At 36.3% G+C, this 23,885-nt stretch overlaps 1 protein-coding gene across 2 annotated transcripts; it reads right to left on the bottom strand.

The window, feature by feature from the left end:
• Window positions 1-1,449: 1,449 nt before the first annotated feature.
• LOC130409025 (plakophilin-1) lies at window positions 1,450-22,930 on the bottom strand. 2 transcript variants are annotated; one of them, XM_056732612.1, is made up of 14 exons: window positions 22,701-22,930; window positions 21,723-21,838; window positions 16,243-16,412; window positions 14,756-14,900; window positions 14,364-14,571; window positions 11,148-11,313; window positions 9,713-9,830; window positions 9,281-9,430; window positions 7,654-7,821; window positions 7,409-7,559; window positions 7,113-7,299; window positions 5,746-5,830; window positions 2,249-2,340; window positions 1,450-2,177 (listed from the first exon to the last, which is right to left on the bottom strand). In XM_056732612.1, the coding sequence occupies exons 1-13, from the start codon at window positions 22,870-22,872 to the stop codon at window positions 2,260-2,262; spliced, it is 1,917 nt and encodes a 638-aa protein (XP_056588590.1). In that variant the 5' UTR covers window positions 22,873-22,930; the 3' UTR covers window positions 1,450-2,177; window positions 2,249-2,259. The 2 variants fall into 2 exon arrangements, with proteins under 2 accessions (XP_056588590.1, XP_056588589.1); XM_056732611.1 differs by having other exon boundaries at window positions 2,253-2,340.
• Between the last annotated feature and the right edge of the window lie 955 nt (window positions 22,931-23,885).

The following is a 23,885-nucleotide window of genomic DNA, read 5'->3' as shown; positions in this document are numbered from 1 at the left end:
GTGTTCCCTCCCCTCAGGCATCCAGTGTCAAGATTAAAAAGACAAACAGGGTTTGCATATTTTAGCAACATGTCACACTTTTTTGACACAGAGCAATAACAGCATTAGTGTGAGCATGAAAGTGCTGTTATACAACAAAACACTAAGTTCTTGCACAAAAGTTGATTTTACAAGACCGCACTGAGTACTTGCGCAGAAGATTCAGGATCTGCAGCTGCAAATTCAAAAGATGCTTCCAAGCCCCCAATACTAAAGTTTGAAACTGTTTATGTTACGGATTACTATGAGATTAACAGAGAGAAAGACTGAGGGAAGAAACACCTCCTGAAATGTATTTTTTTATTCATCGCAGTGCTCTGTTTCCCGTAGTCAGGAATTATCTGCAGGAATGCAGAGGGGAATTTGTATGACTCATATGGTTTTTCCTGGCTCACAGCCTGGCATTTTTTCTTTTGTTTGTAGGTGGAGATGAAGGGTAAACATGAGACAAGGATCATTAAAATATATCTTTATAATCTAAAGCCTTGTTTGTTCATGTTGGGTGATTTATTCACCTGTAATCTGTCTGCTCAATAAAGGTCTATTATACTTTGGCATGTAAACAAAATCTAGTAAATAAATAATGGAAAATTCTGATTAACTTTTTTTTTAATGATTTAGCAGTTGCAAAACAAAATTTTTATGAATACGTACAATTTAATTCAGACATAGAGCCATGAAAAAAAGAGACTTTTCCAAATTGTCATTTCAAATCAGCATTTCTTTATGCATTGTGGTCATTCGAGTCTGTTGAATTTCACCAAAATCAAATCTCATGAGTGACAAAGTCTCCTAAAAGCAATGTGAAAGACTGAAAGCAAGACAAGCAACATGAACACTTTGAAAAATCATATAAAAAAATATTTTTAACTTTTCCTATATACATGTAGAAATATTACTGTTGTAATGCTTAAAAGTACATATGACCTTGTTTTCTTTGCATTTCAAGCAAATAAGTGCAAATAGAAACAATATTTGTATTTGAAATTTGGTAGAAATATTGTTAAAAATGTACAGAATAAAACAAAAATGATCATTTTACCTATAAACAGTAAATTGTCAAATCTGAAAACGGTCTCTGACATGGTCTCTCAATTTTTTCTGTGGCTGTATTTAATATTCGAATACAAAATGTATAATATTTTTTTCTTTCGTTAGCATTTTCTTTACAATAAACTCTAGTCTCACAATTGCAACTGATAAAAGGAATTAAAATGATCTGCACAGTAGATTTTTTTTCATAAACCGACACTGGAATATGAGCATACAAAACAAGTACAGCATCACAACAATAAATCATTCAAAAACGTTTCAAAGTAAAAATAAACTGCACATTGTGCCACAAAACACACAATATTCACTAAAGACAACATCACACAGCCTAAGCAAACAGTAAAACACAGCATACTGTACAATAAAGAGAAAGTTTTAATGTTGTCAGTGTAGAGATGGGTCTTTAAAAGAAACAATTCTTCACTATATTTGTCAGATTAATCAAGATTAAAAAATGTATTCTTGTTTCCGACTCTTTTTCTTTTTGTGTAACACAAAAGAAGATGTTTTGAGAAATGTCTCAGTGGTTTTGTGTTCATAATAGAAGTCAATGGGGTTCAATATTGTTTGGAAAGATTCTTCAAAAAAATCGTCTTTTGTGTTCTGCAGAAGAAAGAAAACGGTCCGGGTTTAAAATGGCATAAGGGTGATAAAATGTGGACAGAATGTTAATTTTTTCATGATCACTTTAAAACGTTTAAAACTTTAAAGCTCTAAAAACAGCATGAAAGCAACATTTAAGTAATCACAAGAAGAACATTTACCCATCAACAACCAAAGGTCTTACAGAGAATCGTCAGAATCACCATGTATAATGATATACTATGTTTAAACATGTTTGCTATACTGCTATTGTTACACAGGAGTAGAAAAGCAATACAAAAAGAGGAGTGAAATTATTACTCTGCAAGACCAGAAGTGCAAGTCTGGAAAGGCATAGTGTAAGAACTGTTTCTCATGGCATAGCGTACATGTTTTGCATGAGGCACTAAACAGAACATTGCAAGAACACGTTGAGTTAATGTGCCCAACAAAATACAGACATTCAAATTGCAGGACACATTCTGACTTCCAGGGCACCACATCTGCAAAATTAAAAAACACATTAAAGAATGTGAGTCAAAGCTCGAGCAACATAAAGTTGCTTAATACTCACGTACATGCTGATCAGCGGAATTGTTTGTCGGATATTATTTTGTAAGATGCAGCCGTGACTGTGTTAACAAATGTGTCCTTGATCATTCCATTCTGTAAATAAACAAATTCAAAACATACATATTATTATTTAAATTAACGGTGTGAATGTATTTGGTAATAGAGGAAATTTTCTTCTCAATGTCTGTATCACGAGCACATCCCAATAATTCCTTTGATCCACAAATATGCTCTGCACATTATAGTAACTACTGTGTACTTGTCAGGATTCAGTCTGCGTTTCCACTGTTAGTTTGGACTTTAAGTTTGGGATTACATTAGTTCCTTGTTTCTCTGTCATTTTCTTTAAAGTTTTATTTAACAAAAAGTACAAAATACTGCACACGGATCCGCTGCTTTGCCTGCCTTTTTTTACACAAAGACTCACCAACGAACACACTGGGGTTTAAATACATTGAGAACTTATAAGTAACAAGAAAAACCTGGTAGAAACAATTATCAAGAACCAATGAACAAAAGAGCTACAAAAGACTACCGCTTCGTACGAAATCGCCTACTTCCATACTATATTGCCGATGTCCGATGTCCGTGCCAATAAATGAATTTCTCGAGACTAAATTATGTTTTTATAGACGCTCAAGTATAGGTATAGGTATAGTGAAAATTCACCTGTCCTACCTAAAACAAATAATTCTGCATGATCACAATTTTGGTCAATCAGAATATTGATGTTTAAAGCTGCACTTTCTATATTCTTTGGAAAAACTAAACATAAAACAGTTTTTGAGCAAATGCATTCAAGAAAGTATGTTTGTAAAGTAACCTGAAATTTAACATTTCGTCCCAGTTTCACAGACAGGACTAACTATCTGGCAAAAAACACAATTTAATAAAGTATTTCCAATAAACAATTAAACCTGACATCAACTATTCCATGACTTTTATTCCCTAAGCTTAAACTACACTTAAACATCTTTATCGAGGTCGCTTCAGCTGCTGCGCAGTGCACAGGTTAGCAAGAAGCCACGCCCCATAGAATCATCTTTATCGACTGACGATTGGCTCTTTTTACTGAAAGGCGGGACTTCCTCCGCTAGAGCGGCCATATTGAGCGTTGCATATCCTCCTCATTCATAGTAATGACAGTGGCGCATCTTGTTTATATCTTTTATCTTAATCAAATCTTAACCAAAAACCCACAAGCTAGTTCAAACAAGTACTAGCACTGCTCAAGTCATAACACTTAATAGTTTTGTGAATAAGTTACATAGAAAGAGGTGTAAATTATTGTTAAGCACTATTGTCCCGGCCACCACACTAAACAATGCGGTACTGCTTTTCTTCCTGAATAAAAATATATTTGATTTAAAATAATATGAGTAAAACCGCAAATTTGTGGTTAAACAAATAAACCAAACAATTATTGTAATTATTGTAAAGCTAAGCTAATAATACTGATTTATAATTTGAGGATTTATGGATTACTACTAGGGGCCAGATTTACAAACAGCTTGCGGCAGTGCAAACGCCTCTTTTGGTGTAAAAACTAGGGTATTTTCTAAAGGCATGCAGTAAAAATTAGCGCTGAAATGGCATGAACACAGATGTTATGTAACTGACCTTAGGCATTTGTAGGAGTTTCCTCTTCAGACACAAACTTTATGGGAGGAGAGGATTTAAATAAAGGTGTTCGCCTTTGATTGTAATTCCATTTTTTATTGCTTTATTTAACAGCACCAAAAAAGCACGTCTTAAACCCTGCGCTAATTTGAGCTGATCTTAGAAGATTGTTTTGGTCATTATGAGAATGAGATATTGTGTTTTTTCATGTGTGCCTTGTTAGTAAATGCCCGCTCCGGTCTGCGCTCGCGCACTATTTTGCACTGTTTAATAAATCTGGCCACAAGCGAGTAAGAGAGCGTCACATCCAGGCATCTTGGGGATTTAAAGCCAAATCACATTTAATTATATGATGCTTCTGTACTGTGTGTGTATTATGCCTGCTCCGCCCCATGCCCTTCACCATCGTCCGACGGAGAAAAACAATTTATCTTCCTGGATTATTTCGCTTCACAGAGCTGGGTGGGGTACAATACAGTGCCTGGAAATGTGTGTGCAAGCAAGCGAGAGTCTTGTTGGATGTATAAATGGTCATGCAGATGGAAAGATGGACTGTAGCCTGGGGCTTTTTAACCCGATCCAAGAGGAACAAAAAAATTACCAATGCTCACACCCTACTTTCCCTTGAAATCAAAGGTAACTGCTGCATATTTTATATCCTCAACTCACCCTGAAGGATTGATACAGATACATAATCACTTTCCCTGGAAACATTTACAGGCAATGCTTTGTTAACTACTGCTATAATAATAAATCCAATTCTCAACTGTTTTGTTTATACCTCACATGCAGTTCCACAGAAGTTCATTACCAACTTATATTAAATAACATGAGTAATCAAGACGTCATCAATCAGCTTAAAGTCTTTGGAAGTGTTAAATGGGGTGAACCTTAAAAGTCTGACAAAGACATATCTGGGTCATATTATTCCCTTCATCCTGTTAATACATGTACACAATTATCGTGCCTCGACACACTTTCTGTTTTAACTTGAATGAAGAATAATAAAGTCAATGCAATAAATTAGGGATGCACGATAAATTATCGGCCATATCGGTATCATCTGAAAAGGGTGATTTTTAATGTTGTCGATAATAAAATTTAGGCCGATAATCAAATTAAACTTCTTCAGCTGCTCACTGCTCACATTTAAAATACAGTACAGCATCTTTGTCATGATCATTCACTTACTCCTATGAGCAAAATGTTGTTGATGTAGGTACAATATGTAGATATAGTATTTATGAATGTGTAAATTATAGGAACGAAAACATATTGTCTGAATCGGACTGCTCTCTGAAGGCTTTCTATCTTGAGACCCGTTAGACATGTGGCTATTACGAACATTATTCTTGGTTGCTCTGGAAGAACATCTATTATGTATTTATTAAATAAAAAATAGAAAGCCTGAAGGTTAAACAATCTTTAACTAGTGTAAAGTAGGCTTGGTACATGATTTTCAGGGGGTAATGGTACTAATGGTTACCTTGTGCAGTCAATGTTCCATGTTGTTCATTTTTTGCCATTTATTTCAGTCAAGAGGAATTTTATTTTAATAGTTTGATACTGCATATCGGTCAATATATCGGTTATCGGCGTACAATGTTAATGAATCGGTTATCGATATCAGCCAAAATGTATATATCGGTGCACCCCCACGTTTAATCCCCTTGGATGTACACATACTTGTTTTTTGTTTTTGAGGAGGCATAATCTCCTTACTTATTGTAAAAATCGTATCACAATGAATGTGTAAAATATTCCTTCCTTCTTAAAATAGCCTTCTTATGATTTCTGGCTGTATGTGACTTGGAGCTGAGAAAAACAATAGAAAAGCTGCTTCATCTACTTAAAAAGATTTCAAGTGGGAGATCTTACCTTTTTCAACCTGCTGTAAATATCTTTTTGTCCCCATAGACTGTAGAGGAGAGCTCCAGCAGGCTGTCTAGCATTTGAAAATGACCTGCAAGTAAAAAAGAAACTATAAAGCTATAAAACACATAACATTCTTGTGTTTTGGACACTTTCCCTTTAACGGCACAATTTCTCAGGGTTCATGAGCCGGTTATCTCTTCTGACATGTTAGAAATTGCCCAACAGCTTAAACCAGCGTATTTCTCTTTTGCTATCGCAAGTTGGAGGTGTGGTTGGTCCCACTATTTTATCTAAAGTAAATCTATGTCTCAGAGAGGAGGTGGTGCCATCATATAAAAAAGCAAGTTTAGACCCTTCTATCAGGGTAACGATCCATTTCAAAGGTTCACATTTTTAAATAAAAAATAATATTTCGGGAAACTGTGCTGCTTTAGTGCTGCTTGATCTCAGCTAAGTTTTTGATACAGTGCATCATGGGATTTCTTCTCGATGGTTTGAGTCAGTGAGTGGGCATTAGCGGGACTGCTCTTAAGTGGTTAGCATCATATTTACACAGAGAACCTTTGCTGTGAAAAAAGGGAGCTCTATTTCCTCCTCTTATTCCACTGTGGGTTCCTCTCGTGTCGTGTTTTGTTTTCCTTGTACTGTATAAGCTCCCTCCGGGTTAAATCTGTCAAAAACATGGTGTGGCATACCATTGTTATCCAGATGACACCCAGCTGTATTTCCTTTGAATTCTAATAACAGCTCCAATTGGTCGATTTTGCTCGAGTGCTTGGACGAAATTAAGCAGTGAATGGTATCAAGGTTTCTTCATTTTAACTAGTCTAAATATTAATTGTGATTTTTTGCGCATTGAAGTTAGCAAAGCAGCAGTCACTTAAAGCTGTTCACTTTAGCCTCCAATGTCAGTACACATGTAAGGAATCTTGGTGTGATCTTTAACTCGATAGTTAAATTCGATAAACAAACAAACCGTGTGGTTAAGGGTAGCTTTTTTCATTTAAGGGGTTTTGCCAAATTGAAAGGCTACAAGTCTTTTAAAATATGGAAATTGAGATTCATGCTTTTATTTTGTCGTGACTGGATTATTGTAATTCCTACATATATATATATATATATATATATATATATATATATATATATATATATATATATATATATATATATATATAAATAATTTAGCTTTTAGAATTCTTTGATATGTCTAGGGCTTGTCTAGTGTTTTGTGTCTTTTGTAAAGTGTATGTGTGTATACTTTTGTTAGTTCATGGGTCTGTAAACCATTTTGGTTAACTTGTGTTGTTTTCAAATGTAGAAATAAAAATGATTGATTGATTACTTGACTGACTGTCTGTTGATATACTCACATGTTTTCACTGAGAAGGCTCAGATTCATGATCATAGCTCTTTTAAACAATTTCTTGCTGTGCTCGGGCTCTGCCACCGCGAGTGTTTGTATCACGCTGCACGCTGTGGCGATAGTGTCGTCCGCCTTAACATTCTTTATATCCACATGTGAGATAAAGGATAAAACGTGTGGAAGAGCTTCCTTGGCTGTGGATAACAAAAACATGCAGAAAAGTTTAAACCATTACCAAAACACACTAAAATACTACAATATATGACACCTACAGCTCTGTTGTCTTCTGAAAAATACTCTTACCCATAATAGCCCGCAAATTTGACACCCGGGACATGTTTCCCACCACGGACATTGCCGTCTTCTGCAGGTTCTGGTTCGGTGAATTCAGCAGGGAGGTTAAGATTGGCAAGCCGTTCAGTTTCTGAATAGCCTGACTCATCACAGTGGACACCTGGACAGAGATCCAGAATTGACTTGACGGAACGACTGTCGGTGAGTTACATGAAATAAACGCTTAGTGTTGTTGTTGTGCATAAAGTAGCTACAGGGTTTTTTGAAGCAGTGAGGTTCTGTAACGCTCCGCAGCACGCCTCCAGAGTGGATTCATTCTGACAGAGCCTCAGCAGAAACTGGTACATTTGCAGTGTCTTTCTATGGTATAGCCAACTCACACCCTCGGGATTAAGAGTATCCATCGCTGGGAAGGAAAGTTCCTACCACAAAAAATATGTGATTTTATTTAGTATACATTTGTAGGTGCTTAAAGTTAAAAGAGTTCAAACTGAGAGCACCTCAAGTGAAAACCACTTAAACTGCTCACCGTAAAACTAGATAAGTCAGCCATTGCTAAAAAGAGCTCGCCAAAAATAAGCATACTTCAAGTTCATTTTATAAGTATGCTTTACTAACGTTCAACCTATTTTTTAAGAATACTAGCAAGTATGCTTTTATCAATGTACTAGTAGTATACTTCTACACTGTATGTGCACTATTTTTATATAACTTGGGGCTAATGGACTGATTTTTAAAAAGTATACTTTTTAAAGTGTAATGACAGTAGTAATCTTTAAGTACATAACTAGTTTTCTACCTATACTACTTGTAGGAGATTTTAAGTTTATAAAAGTACACTTTGAATAATACACTTTCTCAGTACGAGTGAAAGTAGTGGAAAGATATCACACTCAATCGGAGTATAGACAACTATAAATCAAGTATAATTAGAATACTTCATATTTTGATTGATATACAAGTACGTAGTATATTTTAAAACTTTAAATATACTGGTTTATAACGTGTATACTTCTAACGGTGTCTGCACACCAAAAACGCTCTAAATTTATCGCAGGGTAACTTGCTTTACACGTCACTCTTTCGAATAAAAACATTGCGTGGCGGGAAGTGTCCAAACATCTCAATAAGATCTTTGTGCGAATTTCCAGTTTGAGTTGAATTTTTTCAAATTGCACCGAAAATGCAAATTAGTTAAATATCAACAACATAACCAACGTTACTGTGCATGCCCGCTTTTGTGGCCCGAACCTAACTTCCAGTACACATCCGCAAACAATAGAGTGCCTGTAAAGGATTTCTGATAACAAGCAAAAGAAACCAAATAGAACCGTTACCGGGCTAAACTTGTCACTCCAATACTTAAAATTTAGACTGCGATACCAAGCTCAACCGCAAGATGTCAATGTACAATACGGTACACGACCCATTTAACAAATTATTTATTTTATTAAATATTTTATTATTATTATACAATAAAAAAAATCATATAAATGAATAGTAATTTAAATTAAATAAAATATATTATTAGCCACTAGCCAGACCTATGAACAAACACAGACTGGAAGTTAACTTTGGGGCGGGCCGGACGCGAGCGACCGTCTATATCACAAGTGTGTGGTAATCACGTCAGCCAGTTCTGGTCATTCACATCCGCCTGCATGAATTTGTGTCTTTGCATAGGCTTCGTATGTAATCTACTTGCGCAAATAATGTCATTCATTTTTGGTGTGTATAACCATAATACATAAATAAAGCATATAAAAATATAAAAAGTAGACTTCTTTTTTGTAAGGGCAAGCAAAATTTGAGTGTACTGGAGACCAGAACATTTGCTGGTTATCAGTAATTTTCATCTTTTAAGGCAAGAACAGTTCATACCTTTTGAATTTTTGTGCTGAAGAGGCTGTTTTTGCTTCTGGCCTCTGCTTTTTGCGTGGAACAATCCTCAATGATAGAAAAGTGCTTTGGAGCCTCTTTATCCAGCTTGTAGCTCAGGTTATGAAGTATACAGACACAGTTTTCCACTGACTGCACACCGCATCACAAAAACAAAGAATAGAAGGACAATGAATACAATTTACATACAGTCTGTTGCACTACATATTTGGCAATATTTTGTACAGTAGTACATTAACTTTGGCCTAACTTTATGAATGTTTTCGTTGGTCATGGTGAAGGAGATTTCCTTTTCACTCAGTAATTACAGAAATCCTTTACTGTATGTTTAAGTAGTAAAAAAGCTAATAAAAATGTAAGTGAACATCTTTATTTTATGAACACATCTGTTCATAAAAAGGACATTATAATTACCTTGTCATCTAGCTCGCCTAGTTCCAGCCGACCCTGAAGGTATTTCACGAGAGAGTCGATCAGGTTTGGGCAGTTCCTCATACATATCCTTTCCTCATCACTGGAACAGCTGAGGTTTCTGTAAGAGTGGAAAATAGTTTAGCATTAATACACACTACAACCCATAAAGTTTCTTATTTTTATCAATGGCGGAAAGAGTACTGGAATCATCTGAACTTTAGTACAAGTACTGTTACATTGCTAAAATTGTACTCAATTACTAGTTAAAGTACTGGTGTTAAAAAAGTAATAATGTAAAAACTACTCAGAGTGCCAGTTACTCGTTACTTTTCAGGCGGTGTTATTTAATGAATTAAGAATAATTATAAATAATCACATATGTTTACTACTCACTTTTAAGGGCAGAGCACTTGATGTAGAGACTTTGGAGAGAGATGGACAATTTTATCTCATGATATAGCCGTTTGGATGAAATTTAGTGAACGGGGTGATTTAGGAACTCAATATTTCTCCATATCTTTGACGAGCCTTCGTTTATTGTCCCTTTCCCGCAGTGACTTTCAAGTGTGCAAAACCGCCGTTTGATACGCGCCCTGCCTGCCGCAAATGTTCGTCCTCGTTCATTAAACTTAATTGGCGGAAGATGTCTTGATATCTGTGTGATGCAAGTTTTCTACGCGTGATTTGAGTGGAGGGGTTATGTGACGGGACTGATTTTAATCCTTGCCAATCACATCATATATAAAAACAAAACAATATATAAAGTGGCGACTACAATGTGAAGAAAAATAGCGCATTAAAAGTACCCATACAGCACTAAAAATGTACTCAAGTAAAACTACACTGTTTTTAAACTACTTAAAACAGTGAAATTCCTGAAAAAAACTACTAAGTTACAGTAGTTTGAGTATTCGAAATACATTAGAATCCACCACTGATTTTTCTTTTAATAAAACAAGATGATGCTTTAGGCCAATCTGTGACACAAAGCATGATCACACCCAAATCTTGGCAATGTTTCTAATGATAAACAGAGCTAGTAAAAGAAAGCGGTTTTCAAAATCAAAACCTCCAAAAGAATCTACCCGTGCTCTTTGATCAAGTTAAGATTCAGGGAATTGGCAAGAGTGAATCTAGTTTCAGTTGCTTCAAGCTCCAAAACTTTTTAAAAAATAAACGCAAATCTGTTTATGAGCTCGTGCATAATAAAGTTACATAATAATCTTAAAATAATAGTGGGGTACAATTACGCAGAAAAATAAACAACCTGCAATTTTATGTTTCAAAGAGAGATGGCGATATAGGGGTCAAAGTTACAAATTGCAGCTTTATTACTATTTCAACCCATAGTCATTCAATTGCTTTGTTACGCTGTTTTGTCCCATTTATCGCCCACAGATGTTTTGAGTACTTCTGGATCTAACAGCATTCTAACCTTATACAGCCAGTGGTGTTGAGGAAGATCTCAGGTTCGATCAGATTTTCAGTATGCCTTTGAGGCTGGGTGTATGGGACCAGAATGCTTTTTGTAAGCATTTCCAGTCCAGTTTCATTGAGATCTGGCTTAAGATCATCGGCTGAGGACAGATTCCACAAAAGACCTGTGGGACAAACATGGACCAAAATTTCACACTATGTACTTCATTTTCTTTTATGTTGTGTATATGGTTTGAAAAAAAAAACATTGATGAGGAAACTGAATCGTAAAAAGTAAATATGAATTGAAATTAAATACGGCATGCCAAATTTAAGGGCATTTTTTGGTTCTGCGTCAGACCTAACGTCTGGGTTTTATTTATACTTGCGAGTGGTTGTCGCGCCAATTTGCAATTACACATGCCAACCGCTAGTAGGCAGTGTCCATGGGCATGTTGCTGGCAGTATCAAGGTAAGTACCAAAGAAGACGCCGCTTGTTGCACATTTATGATATTAAAATAATTACTTGCATAAATATATACATAAGGAAGAAGAATAATCCAAGTTTACCGGCTGAGAAAATATATTTTTTAACACTGCCACATTACAGAGAAATGCTAGATCACAATAATAAAGTGTTAAAAATATAAAATAAGCGCTTAAACGGACACATAAACGAGGAAAAAGTATGATTATCACAACAAGTAGACTATAAAAGTGGTTGTGTAAACACTGGAAATTTCTTTCAACATGGAGCAGGATAGACAGCAAGGAATAGGAAGCTCGTGGACAAGGGATCCATAAGAGAGGTGGGCATGGGCACCAACAGAGAGGTCAGAGAGGAGGGTATAGGCACCAACAGAGAGATGGGCATGGGGCCCGTCAAAGGGTTGGTCATCATAGAGTAGGCAGAACTGTTGTCTATAATGAAGTCCGGGCCATCATCGTTGATCATGTGGTGAAGTGAGGCCTTACTATGGCAGAGGCTGCCAGATTAGTTGTTCCAAATCTAAAAAGATCAAGTGTAAATTCTACCATCCGAACTTTTCGCCAAGAAAACCGGCAAGTATGGACGATATATACTCTGCTTTACCATTACATTTACAGTAAATTGCTATGCATGTAAATTTATCAAACATGTTACAATATTCTTATAGTATGATATTTACTTTACTTCGTCAATACAGTATACTCTGTTCTATGCTTATAATTGACAGAAAACCACGTAGTGGTGGCCGTGGCCATGTGCTGACCGCCAAGCAGGTGTGGGCAGTGGTGGAAATGGTGAGAGCCAGGAATGATATGCGGCTGTCAGAAATAAATCAGGCAATTGAGGAGGATTATGACACCTTTGCCAATGTGGCATCCATCAGCCTACCAACAATAGGTCGCATTTTGAAGAGGCACCAGGTATCAATGAAGCACATTTACCAGGTGCCTTTTGAGAGAAACAATGACTGGGTAAAACAACTGAGGGTGAGTATGTTCAGGTACAGAACTATATATTGTATTACTTATTCTATTTTATGCATCGCCAACTTCATATGTATATTGGAACAACACTGTAAAAACAATTAACAGAAATATATATTTTTAGCAGGTGATGGCGCTTGACGCTTGATGTGACCCATCACAAGTACATATTTGTTGATGAAGCGGGCTTTAACCTGACCAAAACTCGTCGCAGTGGACGGAACATCTTTGGCCAACGGGCCACTGTCCAATTGACTGGACAACGTGGAGGAAACATCTCTGAAGGTAGTGTCATAGGACGTAGGCCATTACTTTGCTCTTATAACGCTGTACATCTCATTGAGTTTCTCAATGAAATTGAGCCGGCCTGTCAAGGTGAAGGGGTTCCAATGCATTGTTTGGGACAATGTCAGGTTCCACCATGCAGAGGTTGTTCAAGCATGGTTTCAGTCCCATCCCCTAATACATGACCCTCTACCTGCCTCCATTTTTTCCTTTCCTCTACCCTATTGAGGAATTTTTTGTCAGCATGGAGGTGGAAGGTCTATGATCGCCAACCCCTTGAGTGCATCACCCTCCTTCAGCCCATGGATGAGGCATGTGATGACATCAGTGTAGACCAATGTCAAGCATGGATTCACCATGCAAAAAGGTTTTTTCCAAGGTGCATGAACAATGATGAGATTAATTGTGATGTGGACGAGAATCTATGGCCAATTGATCAAGAGAGACTAGATTCAAATGAATGTAATGTGTGTGCACTAAATGTTATGGGTTTTTGCTTTATTTAAATGTGCACATTTCATTATTGAAAGTAAACCTATGTTACAATTATATCTAAAAAATAAAATAACATTTCCCCAAATGATTGGAGATTATATCTTCATTGATCCTTCACTTGATTACACATAAGATATTATGGAAATGATATATTCTGTAAAAGTTGGGTAATGTAAGTGTAATGCCTAATGTGAAAACTGTGTAATCTGTTTTTTACAGTTCTGTAGCGTCCTAATTTAAGCACTAAGGATGATTTGAAACACATTTCTTGGATTGTTTGCTATTAAATGAAATGCTTGTTAAAAGTACTAAACTGAAAGATCATACTGTTGCGATACGTTGATTAAACCAAATGTTGTCATTACATTTTTCAATAATCTTGTGTTTGAAACAGTGATTATGTGGACTTAAAATATGTGCAACTGAATAAAAGCATTACATCGGGTTTTGAAAATTGAAAAAGCTGTGCAACAAGTGTGATCAGTTTGGATTTTTTTACTACGGGTTTTGAAAAAAAACACCGTACAAAAATGCTTAGTAGGAAAGTCATATTTTGCGGTGTGAAATTAAACCAAAGGCTAAAGAACAAAATTATTTTTGAGTTTATAAAGGCTTGTACACACCGGGACGATTATCGTGTGCCTTTTGCAGACGTTTTCGTCGTTCATACCCAAGCATGCAAATGAACTCCCTGACATAGATAGTGCTTAACGAAAAACAGAAATACCCCGGTACATGAGGTGGCGCTGCAAACCTTTTCGCTTCTTCCACTCGCCTGTCACACAGAAGAAGAATTCATCTAGCTTACGTCCTCTTCATCATTGGTATCAAAGTGTGCTCGGCATGAGGCATTAAACGACGGTTAAAATCGCACGCAATTATCGTCCAGGTGTGGACAAGCCTTAAGACAATGATGTAGAACATTAGTTCTACTATCTCCAAAGATAATAATATCTTTGGAGTGAATTAAAATGGTCTTACCGGTGAGCTGTTTCTGGATTTCCACATCTTTATTGCTTTGGACTAAATCTAAAATGACTTTTATTCCTCCATAAAGCTTCACCGTGGACTTGTTTTCTGAGTCCTTAAAGACGACATTACGCAGTGCAGCGGACACTGTCTGTTGTATATCCAAATTCTCGCTTTTCAGCAGCTGAATGAGTGTATGAATCCCTCCCAACTGACAAACCTTCCAATAAGACCAAACACATCAAATTATTGGACAAACACTCACTTATAGACAGAGTATATGATTGTTATGTTGTACTATGGTGTCTTTTTGCATATGGTCCAAAAAAAAAAAAAAATCTAATTACCAAACATGATGACACACCATAGTATGACAAAACATAGTAGGTTTAAGTATGTCTGACCTCTCGCCTGGCTTCTCCTTTAACGTATGTGCAGTGCTGTATGAATGATGCTCCACACAGCTGTTGGTACATGTCTGGGTGCGTGAGGAGCTCCACTGCTTCCTGAAGAGTCATAGCATTCATTTCCCATTTGGAACCATTCATACTGATCAAGGAATAAAACATTATTAGAGTTAGCACCTTCTTAACACGATTGCTATAAAGACATTTGCAACCCATGCAATTGATGGCACATACATAAATCAACACGGAAATTATGAGAAGTGACAGATGCAAAATGTAAAGCCTGTTTGCAACCACAAAGTTGCCACAACAGCTTTTAAACTGACCTACACTGTGAAAAATGTTCCGTAGTTTTTTACGAAAAAATACCGGCAGCTGTGGTGTCCAGTAAAATTCCGTAAAAATTCTGGGAAAAGCACCTAAACTGCTTTGTAGTTTATAACTTCAGGGCAAAAACTTAAAGCTGTTTATAAACTGAATACATTTGAGCTTTTTATATTAAAAGCATTTCTTTATATGAAATGAAATCCTGAACCTAACGCATAAAAGTGAAAACATTCGATTTTCTTATTTTATTTATTTGCAATTCATCATTAAAAACCATCAAAGTCACTTTTAAAAAAAGCAACATGCAGCATAACATCAGTACCTCCTTGGCTGACCTTGAATTAAACACAGAGTCCACTGGTGACCCATAAAACATTTAATGTCAGAAAAGAAAGAGAAAAGAAAAATTCCGTAGTTTTTACGGAAAAATACCGGCAGCTGTGGTTGCCAGTAAGCTACCGTAAAAATACTGGAACATGCTGTTTTTATTCATCCAATCAGTTCACAGTTGGAAACATGAGTCACACCCACTATAAGTCTTGGAAATATGTCAAAACGCTGAAGACGATCACAACTTCTGCTTCACAGGGACTGTAGCACAGCATCCATGACTTGGATTTATTGTTGTTAAAGTCACCATTATTGTGATCAGTGTTTGCTTTAGTTGGGCTATTTCATCCTTCTTTTGCTAAACAGCATTTGTCTTTTGGCAGCTATGACATATGATGATGTTTAGTTTCTTATTGAGGTCTGAATGATCCTACATTGGAAATCCGCATTTCCTGCAACAATCCATATAAAAAGTTTTTGAACGTTTAATCGGTCTGCATTTTTTTTTTACTCAGACATCAAGAATCAGCGTCTCGATAGTGGTGACCAACAAATGAACAGCTTAATGCCACAATGCATGTTGGGAGTTATTGATGGGTTTTGTACTTTGAATGCATTGCGTTTATTTTAAGAGGTATTTTGGTTGACTGTCCATCTCTCATTAATTTCACGGGCATTTTTTACAGTGTAAGAGGTTAAAAATAATACATTTTAAGATATAAAACACTTTCACATCATTAGTGAAGCACAGACTCTCAAGTTCTGTGTGTGGGAACTGGGTCGTAGCCAGACTGTGTTTTGCTCAGAGGCATTTTCTGAACTCTTACCCAGATAAATCTGATTTGCTTCGGACATGGTTCACAATCTGTGATTGGCTGGCAGTTCTCACAGTTCTAGCACGTGATAGGTTCCCGTTCTGGCTTCCTACGGGGATTGGCCCATTCCTGATGGACTGGGTGATGCTGCCGTTCTGTCTTCTCACGGTATAGTGGCATGTCTGGAGAGAAAAAACAAGTGTATTTCGTCTATTTCAGTGGATTTCGACCAAACAGAAAAAAGTGGTTAAAGGGATGGTACATGTTATCCATAAATTTTGATTATTAAAATATTCCATTGATAATTTATTGTCTCAACTTAAACGTACTTCACTTTATTTTAAGTGAAACATTACTAATTATCATTTAGTTAAAATAATATTCTAATATATAGGCAGATTTCATTTGATTTCAAATGATAGAAACGTTTTTTAATAGTTTTAGTAAAACGACATCGCTTTGCCCCTTCTGAATGGTTAAATCATCATTCGAGATCTGACCCAAATGCTATTTCGTCTATCTAAAACTGTCCAAATACACCGGCTTGTTGATTCTTGTATTTGCTTTGCATTTCTTGTTCTAGTATATTAATTGTTGTTGAGCTCACCAAGAAAATTCCACATAGCTATTTAGTTTGGCATAAATAATTCAATACATTATGAAACACAACAATATCAAAAACGGTTCTATTACAAAATACACAAGACTACAAATGTCATGGATATGTGTCTAAAATGTCAAGAGAAGTGTGTGCACATGCCAGCCACAAGGCTTTCCTGACACTTTAACCAAGGGATTCATGATGTATTTCAATCTAAGTGACCCAGAAACTCAAACAGAAGCCAACTAAAGTAAATAATAAAATAAAACATGCATTGACACAACAGCCATTCGATCCAATTCAATTTAATGGTTAGATTTGATACACATTTTTGATATGTTTTGGATGCAACTTGGGGTCCACTGTAAAAACCATTTATCTATCCGCTTCACACTGTTCAATAGCACCAGCTAAACATTCTCTGCTTAAAGTAACAGTGAAAGGATAGTGTAGAAACTGATAATACTTTGGGTTAAGTCTCTGGCTTAAGGGCAAAGCTGCTGGAACAGCGAAGCTCAACGAGGTCTACCGTTACAAACATAAAGTGAGGATGAACTGACACGATATGCAGGAAAGGACTTGTGTAAAGTCAGAAGATTTTGCTTGAAGGCAAAAACCTTCTCCTAGAGTCAAGCTTCTTTAGACTGGGATCAATAAAGACAGAATTTAAAATATTCTATATACAACTCCATACACGTGATTGTTAGTTCGTGAACATGCTCAATCTATTCATTATTCATCTTTATTGCTATGTTTTCCGTGCGCAGTGAATCGTCATTAATTTCACTCCGAATATGATATGTGTTGTCCTCAACTGAACACATCTCGGTGTTATCTGGGCAAACACATTTTTTCTGTAACTTTTAACACAACTTGTGTTGTCCCTTTTATTAATTCCATACATAATCAACACAAAATGCTTTAAAAAGGAAACATAATGCGTTAAAAAAGATTACACAAACAATGTGGTAATGTTAAAGTAGCAGTACAGGATTGTTTTGAAGACTTTCACTCATCACAAGTGGTGATGTGACAATAAAAGTGATTTGATTTAATTTACAAAACGAGGTCTTCATATGTGTATAAAGACCTTAAAAAAAACGAGCATTTATGTTTTTATTACCTTAGAATAAATTATTACTATTAACTTGCTCAAGCTCGTTTGCAGTGAACGCCCAGAAAAGGGGGCATTCCAGGTCTTCGTGAGGCCATCATTCACTTCTGGGAAAAAAGTACTGGGGGGGAACACGGTTGATACCGCGCTACGTATCTGCGGGGAAGGCTGTGCGGTGTACTGCAATCCGAGGCGGCCCGGGCAAGCATAGTTGACATCTCCGTGTCAGACTCATCCAGGGCACGATCGACAGAAGCTGTGTGCTGTGGTGCTGTGTGGGTGCACGCGTGTAGTTAGCTCCGTGTAACAGGGTATAGAGAATGTGAAGCTGATGTCACATCCTATATTGCATGTTGGATTGGTGCCGCCATCTTGGAAGGGTCATACCCACTGCAATATTGTTTATTATGTACTGTTACTTGCTTTGTTTGATATAGGGAGAAATTGAAAGTGAAAGAACCTGGGTAATTTCCTGAACGACTGTGTTATGTTATGAACGACGTACTATAGTTATATTTCATAATAAAAATTGCATTACATGCACTATCAGCCATCTCCAAAGATGGCGCAACATTCAACACGCCGTGACATTGCTTCACATTGTCTAGTCTCGGATATTTCTGAATTTGTACCGAACTGTCTGAACTACACGCGTGCAAAAGTATTATCGGGGTACCTCGTGTGATTTATAATTTACCTCCCCGCATCTGTATTTCATGTGGCGATAAGTGAAGCCCGTGAATTTACTCAATTTTACGGACTTATTTTCTGGATGCGATGGCAAGGCTTTCAAAACACTTCAAAACAACCTCCATTATTCGCAAACGGTGAATAAAAAAACCTTGAAAAACTGATTTATGTAAATGCAGATTCGCACGGGAATAACATTATCACAGGACCTCTGTGTTCGTCAAAATATGGTAGGTAATTTGTGGGGGGGGGGGGGCACGGTGGCTTAGTGGTTAGCACGTTCGCCTCACACCTCCAGGGTTGGGGGTTCGATTCCCGCTTCCGACTTGTGTGTGTGTGGAGTTTGCATGTTCTCCCCGTGCCTCGGGGGTTTCCTCCGGGTACTCCGGTTTCCTCCCCTGGTCCAAAGACATGCATGGTAGGTTGATTGGCATCTCTGGAAAAATTGTCCGTAGGGTGTGAGTGAGTACGTGAGTGAATGAGTGAGTGTGTGTGCCCTGCGATGGGTTGGCACTCCATCCAGGGTGTATCCTGCCTTGATGCCCGATGATTCCTGAGATAGGCACAGGCTCCCCGTGACCCGAGGTAGTTCGGATAAGCGGTAGAAAATGGAATGGAATGGAATTTCTGGGGGAATTTTTTCTCTACAAATTACAGACATAGCGTAATACTAATCATGTGCGAATAGGGCTATAGAAGAAAAAAATCTACCCAAACAACGGGGCACCAACTGATCAAGAGAGAGGTAAAGAGAATAAAGTTTCCCAGCACCCACAGTTTAGTGTAGTTTTTAAGAAAATATATCCTTAAAATTTATATAAAAAAAAAAAAATATTTGAATGCAACTCAAACACAAAAACATGGGAGGGGATATCCCTGTATATGTAATTTAGTAAAGATGTTCACTAGGACACAACACAGTGGTCTCTTGCTTTAAATCTCTAAAGACCCGGAAGAATAAAATCCTATAACGTTCAGTAAATATGTGAAACACATGTCTACTAATATGGAACCACCTTGAAAATAATTCAATTTCTCAGAACTACATTTACTAATAAAAGGTTGCTTCATTTTCAACTAATATAGTCTTACTATAGGATTGTATCTAAGGTTCTTAAGAAGATTTGTATGTGTTTAAAACAGTACACATACAGAGAAGGATATATACCAAAATGTGTATGTACACTTTCCTTTTAATTTGCTTTACCTTGATTACCTACAATTAAGATTTTTCTTGCAATGAGACAAAAGGCTCTTTTTTGTGTTGAGTGACAGAAAGAAATATTACCGCATGCTTATACAGTATCATCATGAACACTATGTTTAACTCCGTTGCAATGCATATATTTCTTTGGCAGGTGGCTATAAATTATTGAAAATAATGATTGTTATTATTGTAAATACATCAAATTTTTGAGCGGCTGCTTTACAGAATTACACACTGGAAAGGGTTTTTGCTGTTTGTTCCTCCCTGTTAAACAGAACTGCATAAGCTGTATCTTAAAGGGATAGTTCAGTCAAAAAGTGAAAATTCTTTTATCATTCCCTATCATGTCATTTCATACCGGTATGACTTTCTTCTGCAGAAGACAAAAGAAAATATATTGAAGAATTTTGATAACCAAACCCACAGACTTTCACTTTTTCATCTTCTTTTGTCAAAGACAGGTTTTGAACACCATAAATAATTGATGAAAGAACTTCAAACCTAGGGTGAACTATCCTTTCAATACCTTGACAACTGTACAGCAAGTAAATTAAGATAAAAGTGTCAAATATGTTAATGTCACTATTTTACGCATTTATCTGTTTGTGTGTGTGACTGTATGACTGTGGTTCAGATTCGTTTTTAAAAACAAAAATAAAACACTAATATCAATTAAGTTAAACTTATAAATACATGTAACAGTGTTCAACATATTTAATTCATTTAATTCATCATTAACACAACAACATTAACCTATGAATTCCACAGTTTTAATGCGGAGCCTCAATTTCTAGGAGTGCAATGCATTACGAGTCTAAAGTGTTAGCTGAGATGACCATAAACTACTGTCAGACTGTTGTGCTTAAGTAGTTGATCAGATCAGCTTAGAAAAGATAAAACATAAAAGCCTTCTCATAAGTTTAGAGAAAAAATAACTATACACCTTCTAATGATTACTTATGCCACTATAAACATGTGCAGGATGTACAGTTGTCATACATGTGTACAGATCACAATCTATTAAACCTGACACCTTTCTTTCCTGGGAAAAAACATTTCTGATCGAAGTTAAACCACGTAGCGTGGTAAATTGTTGTAATAGAATGTTGCCAGATTACTTTATAAAGTATATATCTTTATTTTATAAACACACGTTAGTAGAAAGAATACATAATGGCATATATGACGTTATATTGTCTTATAATAAATATTAATTTGCTATTAATGACCTTTTATTTAATAGCATGAATTCATGTGTACAACTTCCATGCATGTTATTAAACTCTTAATAGTCAAAGTTTATAAATGGCTGATATAACACGCTTTGTGGAATACTTGAATCCGATTGGTAAATCCCGACATTCTAGTCTATGTTATTTCCAGATGACAATCGTGGCACTGCGAGTCATTTTGACATAACAAATAATTTAGTTCCATAAATTTAATATAAATACGCCCAATTAATACGTACATTTAGGCATTTGGCAGACGTTTTTATCCAAAGCGACTTACATTGCTTTATCCTATACATTTTACATGGGTATTTGCAATCCCCTGGTATCGAACCAACAACATTGCGTTGTTAACGCAATGCTCTTACCACTGAGCTACAGGAAAGCAACTATATATATAATATATACTAAAATATATAGTATAATAACATATAAGAGATTATACAGTATTAAAAAGTGATTATACCAAACTGCATCTTCGTCTTGTTTGAACTAATAAGCCGAAAAATTTACATCCGGATTGTTATTATTACAAAATAGACCCTGACAAGATGTCAACGACATCAAGCAGCAAGATGTACATTATCCCTTAAATGTCATCACCATATATGAATCACTAAACAAACACACAGTGAGAGCAGTGCGTACCATTCTGCTTTGCCATCTGCTTGTGTTGGTGGAGCTCCTGCTAAAGAGATTGACGGGCGCTGTTGTTGGCGAAAACTGGAATTTAGGCTCACTGTATTCTGTCGCTGACGCCGGACCTGAAATAAATGCAAACAAATTAGTTAACAATTACAAATATGCAGTTTGTTCTCGTGAACGCGCACCATACATTGAAAAGAAGGAGGTGAATACATCAATAAGTAATCATTATTATTATGATTATTTTTCGCACATGAAGTATTCTCGTCGCTTCAAAAATATTCAATGGAGCCATTATGAGCAGATGGACCAATTTTACAATGTCTTTAGTACTTTACTGGACCTTGACAACAACTATAACAATGATGTCTATAAGAAGGCCTGGAAATCACCTAAAATACCTTCATTTGGATTCCGAAGACACCATGAGGTCTTAAAACATGTTGAACGCCATGTGGGTAAAAATAACACAATTTTGAGATGAACATTTCCTTTAATGGCAAATAAATGCACTTCCTCACAGACTTGCTTCAACTTGCTGATGGGAAACATGTTGTCAGATGCCAGACACAGAAACTCTTCATCTCTCTTTGACTTAAATAGATCTGTTATCACCCTTTTCACAAGGTCTAATCTAATATAAATCTCAGGTACAGTGTGTCTGTACAGTAAGTTTGCATAATAGATTCGCATTTAACTCGAGTTAGTTAACATATAGCAGCCAATACACACGAGGAGAAGTTGACCTTTTTAAGGTATTTACATATAAAAAAACATTATATTATTGATTTATTTTCATTTTACGGTTTCTCTTCCTCTACTCTTTTAGCTAAAATGTATTTACTGTAAAGCTGTTCCGCAGCAATTTAAAATTGTGAAAGGCGCAATAAAAATGAATTTAAATAGAATATTTGTTCTATCATAGAACAATAAAGTTATTTTATCATACGAATACACTGCAGTTCATGACTACAAACTTACTAGTTGGAGACGGAAGGGAGTCCTTGACCATTTTCGACTTGGTTCTCTTGATGCTTTTCACCTGCTGCAGCACGCGCTGTTGTCCCGTGCATTGGTTCTTGTCGGACGGCATGACTAGAGACGTGTCCTCCGTCAGGCCGATGCCCATGGTGGAGCGAACCGACTCACCCATGCTAGCTGGTGTCCAACCTCAGCAGACTATCCTTCGTCTGCACTGACTCAGTATGGAAGCGGATCTTTTTTACAATTCTGTGGAAAACCACACCTAGGAAACGCCCACTGGAGAAAGACCAACCACAGGTCCCCGTTCAACAACACACGTTGTTTCATAGCAACCGCGTTTGAAAGTTAAATTTGAAGTACAGCATACACAGAAAAGTAAAAAAAGATCAGAGATGTCGACACTACCGTTCACAAGTTTAGTTTAATTCACTGAAAATGTTTCTCGAGATCTTAACTTTTTAAACTGAACGACAGGAAATGCTGCAGTAACGTACCAGACGGTTTTATCGGTAGCACGTGACTGAAATATTTAAATTTGTTAAATAATATATTTTTTATTGATTTATTTAGAATGCATAACTTGCATGGTGGACTGATAAATGATTTAGCACCTGCTAAATAAATCCTCAATGTAAAAACTGTTTGGAAAATGTCACAACATTTTGCAAATTCTATAGGCGAGTGATGACAACATTGTGAATGCAAAAATGTAACTTGCTTGATTTTTTGTTCAATTCTTTAGTCACCGTATTGTTACATTCGTGACATTCCACTTTTGATGAGTTTACCGTTATACAATGTGAAAATGACACTAAATAACAACATGCTTTCCTCGAATTGTCACAGTTCAGTAATACATTTACATGCATTCATTATGCAGATGCTAAATAAATATTGTATCTATTCCTAATGACCATACTCTCCAATGTGGATTATGTTAAATCTAAATCAGTGTTTGCTATCACACTTTACTGATATGTCTCGAATGAACCAAACACTTCTAGATCCAGAATTATAATGCACGCTATGAACATGTACACTGTATAGTGTATTTCAAATATGTAGTTTCAAGTAACGTATCTAATAGAGACACAAAGCTATACATATTTGTATTTTTACACCCCGTAGGCTGTAACGGTAAGTGTTGTTTTGATTATATTGATTAATAAATGTATTAGCTAT

This window comes from Triplophysa dalaica, chromosome 20, assembly GCF_015846415.1.
Source record: "Triplophysa dalaica isolate WHDGS20190420 chromosome 20, ASM1584641v1, whole genome shotgun sequence".
Classification (NCBI taxonomy): Eukaryota; Metazoa; Chordata; class Actinopteri; order Cypriniformes; family Nemacheilidae; genus Triplophysa; species Triplophysa dalaica.
The sequence above is the reverse complement of the archived record's forward strand: the minus strand, read 5'-3'. Positions and strand labels throughout refer to the sequence as shown.